At 37.9% G+C, this 10,054-nt stretch overlaps 1 protein-coding gene across 1 annotated transcript in view; it reads left to right on the top strand.

Annotated features, from left to right (window-relative positions):
- The window catches only part of TMPRSS11A (transmembrane protease, serine 11A), an 88,277-nt gene extending 87,521 nt beyond the window's left edge, over positions 1 to 756 (top strand). The window contains exon 10 of the mRNA XM_006873782.1: positions 595 to 756. Coding sequence (XP_006873844.1) covers positions 595 to 756 — 162 coding nt within the window. The remainder of the gene's footprint in view (positions 1 to 594) is intronic.
- The last annotated feature ends 9,298 nt before the right edge of the window (positions 757 to 10,054 follow it).

Here is a 10,054-nt window from a genome sequence, read left to right as displayed (position 1 = left end):
AAAAAAAAAAAGTAGTCAGAACTGGTAGAGCTTGGTAGATCTTTTGGATCATTTAACAATTGCCACAGTCCCACAAATGAGGGACTGTTGTTGTGAAATGCTGTCGAATCAGTTCCGACCCATAGCGACCCTGTATAGGGTTTTCGAGGAGCAGCTGGTGAGCTTGAACCGCCAAACTTGCAGTTCAAATGGCTTTGCCGTCTGGCGCATTAACCCACAGTGCCACAGCAGAACTCCAAATGAGGGACTAGGGGGAAGAAAACCTGCTATTAATTTTAGGAAATCCAGGTTTGCACATGAAAGGTAATATAATCAAAATATTACTTGACCCATCAGCGGGCACTGTTTCAAAAGTGATATTAATGTAAACACTGAATTTTAATTTAATGAAAATATTATCAATGAAAGAATGTGGTAAAGGAAATCTACAAGGACGTGAAGCCTCTTTATAATTTTTTAATCCATGTTTCAATTAAGTATTGTACAATTGATCATATTAGCATATATTGTTTACTAATAAATATGTGGGTAATCAGAATATCTTAAATAACAAGCTTTATATTTAGCTAATTTTCTTTCTTTTTTAATTATCAGGGTGATTCTGGAGGACCTTTAGTTGCAAAGGATCTTAAAGACACCTGGTATCTCCTTGGAATTGTGAGCTGGGGAGATAACTGCGGACAAAAGAACAAGCCTGGAGTCTACACAAAAGTGACATATTACCGAAAGTGGATTGCTTCAAAAACGGGTCTCTAATTTGCCATACTAGTGAAACAATGAGAGCTGTATGCAGGTCATGCATGTATAGGAATTTGAGTATTTGGTGGGTATAGTGCAATAAAACAAGATTAAATGAATGGATTTAGCAATACAAGACACATGGCATCATTTATTTTTAAAGCACTTCAACCAATCCATTACCCATGCTCAATGTTTAAGGGTTTTCATATGTGAAATGAGTCAGTTTAGCCTGACTTGAAAATGCAGAACTACTGTGTCCTTCATATCATGTATGTTGGAGTATAAGTAAGGAGTCAAACAAATTGTGTAAGAATAACCAGTGAAATTTTTAGTGTTTTTGTCAAGTGTCAAGTGAGAAATTGTTTCTTTTTTTTATTTTTGCAAAGTATTCAGGAATTTATAAATTTCTTATAATTTCTCCAGAACTCTAAAGTACATTTTTTTTTCCTTTTGGAAAATTTCCATTTGGAAAACCTCTGGTTTTTCCAAAGATATTTCTTCCACCATAAGAAACAAATTTGCTACTTCTAAACTCACTTGAGAGTCTTGGTGTAGCTCTATAGGATGAGCATTGGACAGTTACCCACAAGGTTAGCAGTTCAAATCCACCAGCCACTCCCAGGAAACCCTATGCAGACTCACTATAAGTTGGAACCAAGTTGATAGCAGTTAATAACAACAACAAAATTCACTTAGGAGTCCCAGTGTGACACTGTAGGATAAGCACTGGACTGTTAGCCACAAGGTTGGTGGTTCAAACCCACCAGTCACTCCTGAAAGCCACATACAGGATCACAAAGTGTTGGAAATAACTCAATGGTATTTAACAACAAGTTCACTTAAGGAACACTCATCTAGCAAAACATCCAGTGATAAATCAAGCCAGAGATCTTCCTACCTTTTTCAGTTATTATACATCCTTTTTTTGGGGGGGTGATTTTCAACACATACATACATACGAGGGGGTTTTTAAGAGTTTGTGGGAATTTTTCGCTTTTAATTCAATTTTTTCATTAACTTTTTGATGCTTCTCATGCATGTCCTACCATACACCGAGAGAAAGCATGATTGGTGAATGAGTGTGTATAACAAATTAATCAAAATTAACTATTACCTTATTTTTTAGAAAAAAAATTGAGAAGGTGATAGTACTTCTTGAGCAATACCAAACCAGGGAGACAAGAATGGCATTTTATAGATGTATTTGTGTGTTTAGACCACGAGGGGGAAATTTCATAAATTCTTATTGTAAGGTGAAATGCCTAGAAGGAGACCTGGTGATGCAGTGGTTAACTGCAGGCAGTTTAACTACTAGGTCAGGGGTTCAAACCTACCAGCTGCTCAACAGAAGAAAATGAAGCTATGTGTTTCCATTAAAGATTTATAGTCTCAGGAACCCTAATGAGTAGTTCTGCTGTCATATAGAGTCAGAATTGACTAAGTGACAGTTTAAGTATCTAGCTGAAAACCAACCACTTTTATTCCCTTGTAATGAATAGTCAAATACTCCTTAAAGCTTATATTAGTAGCCTATTCAAGTCATGAAAACCTCCTTTAAGTGTTTTCATTAAAAAAAAAAAAAAAAAAAGAAAGAAAGAAAGAGATTCTGAGCATTTTTTTCTGGGAACACAAAATGCACTGAGCAAAGTGATCACAAAGAAGAAGCGTACCATGTAAATAAAGTGAAGTCATTAAGAAGAATCAGTCTCATAAAGCTCATGACACAATTAAATGAAAACTTTGTGGAGGCTGTCCCTCTTCTTGATTTGTTGTTGTTGTTGTTGTTAGATGCCATCGAGTCGGCACCAATTCATGGCGACCCTATGCACAACAGAACGAAACAGTCCTGGGCCAACCTCACAACTGTTGCCACGCTTGAGCCAATTGATGCCGCCACTTTGCCAATCCATCTTTTTGGAAAATTTTTATATACATGTGATATTAATGATATTGTCCAATGATTTCGCCAAAATGTCGAGTAACCTGGTAGCTGTCATGATCTACAAAATTCAGAGTCTTTGCTTTGTCAATAAAGCACAGGTGAACATCTTTCTGATATTATCTGTTTTAAGCCAATATCCATCTGACCTCAGCAATGATATCCCTTGTATCATGCCCTCCTCTGAATCTGGCTTGAACCTCTGGAAGTTCTATCAATGTATGGTTGCAATCATTTTTGTATTACCTTTAGTAAAATTTTACTCACATGGGATAGCAATGATATTGTCTGGTGATTTCTGCAGTCCATTGGGTCACCTGTCTTTGAAATGAGCACAAATACAGATCTCTTCCAGTCAGTTGGCTAGGTAGTTGCCTTCAAATTTCCTGGCATAGATGAGTGAGTGCCTCCAGTGCTTAATCAGTTTTTTTAAAAGATTTGAATTTGTATTTCAGCTATTCCGTTACCTTGTTCCTTGCCAATACCTATAATGCATCTTGGACTTCTTCCTTTAGAATCATTGGCTCATAATCACTTGTAACCTCTTGAAATGGTTGAACATCGATCACTTATTTTTGGTACAATGACTTTATGTATTTCTTCCAACTTCTTCAGATGCTTTATGCATAAGTCAGCATTTTGCCCATGGCAGTGGTGGTAGTGGTGGTTATGTGCCATGGAGTCAGTTCTGACTCATAGCAACCCTGACCAGGGTTTCCGAGGCTTCCAAGGCTATAAATCTTTACGGGAGCAGAAAGCCTCATCATTCTCCCTTGGAACAGCTGGTAATTTCGAACTGCTGACTTTAAGGTTCACAGCCCAATTCGTAGCTTCTTAGAACCCTTCAATGCAAGTCAAGGTTTAAATGTTTTTTTCAGTTTCCTCAGCTTGAGAAATGCTGAGCTGGTTCTTTCCTTTTGCTTTTCTAACTCCAAGTCTGCACATTTCATTATAATATCTGACTTTGCTTTCGCTGACTGCCTTTTGAAATTTTCTATTCAGTTCTTGTGCCTCTTCACTTCTTCCATTTCCTTTGGCGTCTCTATGCTGGAGAGCAAGTTTGAGAGTCTCTTCTGACATCCATTTTGGTCTTTTTCCTTCTTTCTTGTCTTCTTAATGACCTTTAGCTTTCTTCTTGTATGATGTTCTTGATGTCATCCCACAATTCTGGTCTTTGGTCTGTAGTAGCTAATGCATCCAATCTGTTCTTCAAATGATCTCTAACTTCAGTGGGATACATTTAAGGTAATATTTTGGCTCTAGCGGACTTAATTCTCTTAAGCTTCAGTCTGAACTTGCATATGAGCAATTGTTCAGTTCCACAGCTGCTGGCCTTGTGTTGGCTGTTGATATGGAACTTTTCCACTTTTTCCACAGACGTAGTCAATTTGATTTCTGTGTATTTCATCAAATGAGGTCCATGTACATATTCGTCTTTTGTGTTGTTTAAAAAAGGTATTTGCAGTCAAGAAATCATTTGTCTTTCAAAATTCTATCAAGCAATCTCCAGATTATTTCTATCACCAAGGCCATATTTTCCAACTACTGATACTTCCTTTTTGTTTCCAACCTTTGCATCCCAATTGGCAGTAATTATCAATACATCTTGATTGCTTGTTTGATCAACTTCATACTGAAGAAGTTGATAGAATTCTTCATTTTATCATCACTTGCTTGATTCATTGGTGCATAAATTTGAATAATACTGGTACTAACGGGTCTTCCTTGTAAACGTATGGATATTATCCTATCACAGACAGCATTGTATGTCAAGGCAGATATGGAAACATTCTTTTTGATGATAAATGAGATGCCATTCCTCTTTAATTTGTCATTCAGAGCATAGTAAAGCATGTGATTATCAGATTCAAAATACCAGTCCTTTTCAGTTCACTAATGCTCAGAATGGAGTCCTGGTATGGCATTGTGGGTTAATGTACTGAACTTCAAGGTCACTTTGAACCACAAGGTCAGCAGTTCAAGCTCACCATCCACTCCTTGGAAACCCTATACAGGGTCACTATGAGCCAGAACCAACTCGACAGCACTTAACAACAACAACAATGACTAAGATATCGATGTTTATGTGTTTCATTTCATTTTTGACCATTTCCAATTTTCCTAGATTCATAGTTTGTACATTCCATGTTCCGATTATTAATGGATATTTACAGATGTTTCTCTTCATTTTGAGTTGTGCCCCATCAGCTAATGAAGGTCCTGAGGGCTTTACTCCATTCACGTCATCACAGTCAACTCTATTTTGAGGAGGCAGCTCATCCCCAGACCCATTTTGAGTGCCTTCCAACCTGAGGGGCTTGTCTTCAGTCACTATAACTGACAATATTCTGGTGCCCTTCATCATGTTTCAGTATTCAATATTCTGGTGCTGACAGTGTTCCACTGTTTTACATAAGGTTTTCAGTGACTAAATATTTGCAAGTACCCCATCTCTTCTTCTTCTTAGTCTGTCTTCATCTGGAAGGTCAGCTGAAACCTGTTCACCATAGGTGATCCTGCTGGTATTTAAAATACCTGTGGCATAGCTTTCAGAATCACAGAAACATGTAAGCTACCTTTACCTTGGCATGGTGCTGTAGGGTAAGCACTGTACCCCTAACTGCAAGGTTAGCTGTTCAAGTCCACCAGATACTCTTCAGAAATCCTATACAGTGTCACTATGAGTTGAAACAATTTAACAACAGGTGATATTATGCAGCATGCCAGAGCACTGAAAAATTCCTACATAAATTGATCAATATTTTGCCTGGAATACAAGGATCAACGGATATGTAGTGTGAAACTGTATGCTAATACAATGGTCCACAAGGTCAGTTTGAACCGCAAGGTCAGTTGTTCAAATCCACCAGCCACTCCTTGGAAACCCTATACAGGGTCACTATGAGTTGAACCAACTCAATAGTAATTAGCAATAGCAACAACATAAGGATCAAAGGTGCCCTGGTGGCACAGTGGTTAAGCGAAAGATTTGCTAACCAAAAGATCAACTCTTCGAGCTCACCAGCTGCCATGAATCAGGAAAAACTCAACAGCAATGGGTTGGTTTTGGTATCATGATCAACAAGGGTAGCATTATGGCACAATAAAAAGTACTGAGGTAAATATCTCCATTCATCACCCTTGTCTTGGTAGAATAGAGCTACTCTGCATTTTGTGACTTTCATGGACATCTCAGGAAGCTCTCACATTTATTTAGACACTATCATCCATAATCATTTTTCTGATACCCTTGAGAGATCATCTATTCTAGTTAGATTCTGTGAGCAAGATGACTTGAAATTCTCAAATTAGGAGAATTTTCTAAGAAAAACTTTCCTTTTTCAATGGCTGGTAACCTTGTTTTTCAGAACTGAAGGATTTGCTGAAAAGTTTTAACATTCTACTACCAGTGATACCAGTCATACTTCAGACTTACTGTCAAGATGGACCAGTCCCTGGAGAAGGACATCATGCTTGGTAGCATGGAGGGTCATCAAAAAAGAGGGAGACTCCAAATGAGATGGGTTGACACTGTGTCAGCAACAATAGGCTCAAGGGAACAACGATTATGAGGATGACGCAGGACCAGGCAGCATGTTGTTTTGTTGTGCATAGGGTTGCCATAAGTTGGAACCAACCTAACAAGTACAACAACCTAACCAGTGAAATTAACAAACCAAAAGAAATGGTGATGGCAGCTATCATTATCCAGACCCTGGAAGTATAAGCATATGGTTCCATGTTGGTAGTCCTCCTCAGAGTAATACCTCCAAATCTTAAATTTATGCTTGGCACTGAATCAATGAGGATTTTTCATCTTTGTTTGAATCCTTTCCTTGGAATAAGTCTGTTCCTAATATTAGAGAATTTATTTTAATGATGTAATATTACTTTAGGGGAAGAGAGTAGAAGTGCATTCTGGTATGTCACACTGGTTGTCCTGGCTTCCATTTCAGGAAGATAAAAAAGAAGCTGTTTACACTTTTTAATTATCTCTGTGACCTAATTAAAAATAATCATCCAATCATCCTTGGCCCAAACAATACCAATCTGCCCAATATATTTTAAATCATTGCAGAGAAATACATGTGCCAAACACCTGGCTAATGTAGTACATCAAATACATACTTGTGGTGGGTTATGCACTGGAAGTATAGGTCAGTTCAGTCCTGAACAACAGAACTCCTGAACTCTGCTTGAAAGGCCTTAATATCACCCACCAGCAAATGAACTCCAAATAAACATTTACCTTGGAGTAAAAAGGAAGTACAGTTACATTTAGGGTTCCAGACAAACTTCCTTGCCATGTGAAGATTTTTAAATAGCCAAGACAGAAAATGTGAAATGAACCACAGAGGGATCTTTGATGTCCTTGATCAGGCTTCAGAGTTTCCACTTTTAAACTGCTGTCAATTATCAGGCTGAGATCATTCCGGATTCTTAACAAAGCTCTTCTTGAAACTCTCCTGTAAGTGGTCACATAATCTAGTCCCATCATATACAACAGTATAGCGATCCAGCACCAGTTTTTAACTGTACTTCCTACACTCAAGTCCTCTGCATTACCAGGAGTTTGGATGAGGAACTGAGAAACTGAATGGAGCACTGGGAAGCTATTTCTAAGTCAGAAGTCATGCTCACAGCTTGTCCACAGCTTTGTCTCATCTCTTGCTCTCTGAGTCTGAGGCAATGAACATTGTCCTTGCTTCAAAAGCATAAATTATTGTTACTGTTGTGTGCTGTCCAGTCAGTTCCGACTCATAGCGACCCTGTATAAGGATTCCGAGAGCAATTCATGGGACTGAATTGCTGGCCTTGTGATTATCATTTCAGTGCTTATCCCAGGGCTCAAAACTACTGAATTTTCATGAAAATCACTCTAAAAATAATCTAACCCTCACATTGTTTTTTACTGAACCATTTTAAAGCTATGAAACCATGCTCTTTAGACCAATTTCTGCTTACAGTGCCTCCTATTTGACATAACAAATTCCTTATTTTATTCTCAGATGCCTCTGAAAAACTCAGATAAATATATTCACTCCCAGGGCAAATAATACAAAAATCACAGACTAGATTCTAAAGAGAGCTGTATAGCTTTTCCCTGTTCCATGACTACAGATTATTCCTTAATCCCAGATTGTTGTTGTTAAATGCCGAGTCAGTTCCAACTCATAGCAACCCTGTATAAGGTTTCCAAGATGAGCTTGAGCCACAGACCTTTCAGTTCAACTGACCTTGTGGTCCAATGCATTATCCTGCAACACCACACCAGGACTCCAAAATCCCAGACTATGACAGTATTAAGTGTTACTTTACAACATTCTTGGAAAACAAATAAGGATGAATTAGTGGAAATGCATCAGTATTATTAAAAACAAAACAGCTCAAGTGCATGTTCTTCTGAGAGTAAGTAAAGGTTGTTACCTTTGCATTGAAAACATGTCATCGACATACTTTCATGGTTCCAAATGACCTCAAATCCTGTTCCAGTAATGCTTCAGTCACATATATTATAGTTTGGTTAAAGAATAGAACACTAATACAAAGCCTGGCCTTTAATTACTTTGTGTACCAATTGTATGGTTTAAATAATTTTTTAATCACTGAGGTAAACAATAAGAAATCAGACAATTTTTTGTGACATAATTGATATGAATCTTAATTCCACAATATAACATCTGACTGACTATAGGCATGTTATTTGAATTCTGTAAAAACCCATTTCCTTAACAGAAAATTAGACAAATCTTCTTCAAAAGGCCCCTTAAAAGTGTTAAAGAGCAAAGATGTTTCTTTGAAGATGAAGTTGTACCTATAAGTCATTGTAGTCTCAATCACCTCATGGGCATGGGAAAGCTGGACAATGAAAAGATGCTGAGACTTTTATTTCTTATACTGTGGACATGTTGTCAAGAGGAACCAGTCCCTAGAGGAGGACATCATTCTTTGTTGTTTTTTTTTTAACTTTTATTGTGAATTGAGTGAAGGTGTACAGACAAGATCATCAGTTGCACGTTCTAGAAATAAAGACACTTTCTTTCATTTCAATGACGGCATTTCAATCCTTTCCATGAAACAAGACTTATCCCAATTTCTCCCTGAGGTTACTATTTACATTCCACCTTTCTTCCCATCCCTTCTCAACTTTGCCTTTAGATAAATGTTACCCCATTGATCTTGTATGATTGAGTATAACTTACTAGTGCTGTTGTTCTTTATATACTATCAACTGCTTGCTTAAAAATTGGGCAAAGAAAGTGAGTTCCATTCCAGACCTGAAGAGTGATCAAGGACCATCGTTTCCAGTTCCTTCAGTTTCTTTCTGATCAGTAAATCTGGATTTTTAAAATATGTATATGATTATGAGTTCTGTTCCACATTTTCTCCTAAATCTGGAAGTTTCTAATGCCATCCTTTTCAGAGCAGTTGGTAGTAGTAGCTGGGCACCATCTAGTTCTTCTGCTCTCAGAGTCACGCGGACTGATGTTTACCTGCTCCATTGGTCCATTGGACTAGTTGATTCCAAGCATCTTCAATTCTTATCACTCTTCTTTCTTCTGCATGTGGAATGATCAATAATTACACCTTAGATACCACTCATGAGCTTTTAAGATCACAGATGCTACTTAACAAAGTAGGATGTAGAACACTGTCTTTGTGGGCCACATTATACCAATTGACCACGGTGTCCCCTGAGACAATGGTCCTGAGTCCCCCAGCCCAGCAACTCATTGTCTTAAGATATTTGAGAATATCTTAAGAAGTTTTCATCATTTTGCTCCTGTATACTCCACATTCATAGGTGGGTTTTCAACAAAGGTAAATACCCATGTACAATTATCCTCTTTCAAACCCTTGTATACTTGTGGGTATAATCCCATGCTCCTTCCCATCCCTGCCAGTCTGTATCTACCCACAGAGCACTGTTTTTCCAGTGTTGTATAGATAACTCTATTTTCTTCTATATCCTTTAACCTGTGCATACTTCCCTGTTTCACCTGTTTTCTTCATTCTTCTGCCAAATTCCTTATTTTGTATATTGCTCTCCCTATCACCCTAGTTAACATGTGTATACCCTGACCCAAGCCATTGTATTTTCAATAACCTCATATGCATGTGAAAGCTTGACAGTGAATGAGGAAGACCGTAGAAGAATTGATGCTTTTGAGTTGGTGCTGGAGGAAAATATTGAAAGTACCATGGGCTGCTAAAAGAACAAATAGATCTGTGTTGGAAGAAGTGAAGCCAGAATGCTCCTTGGAAGCCAGGATACCCAAACTTCATCTCTCATACTTCAGGAGGGACCAGTAGCTGAAGAAGGATATCATATTTGGTAAGGTGGAGGATCAGAGAAAAAGATGAAGACCCCCC

This window comes from Chrysochloris asiatica, unplaced genomic scaffold, assembly GCF_000296735.1.
Source record: "Chrysochloris asiatica unplaced genomic scaffold, ChrAsi1.0 scaffold00254, whole genome shotgun sequence".
NCBI lineage: Eukaryota > Metazoa > Chordata > Mammalia > Afrosoricida > Chrysochloridae > Chrysochloris > Chrysochloris asiatica.
This window is presented reverse-complemented; position numbering and strand designations above follow the sequence as displayed.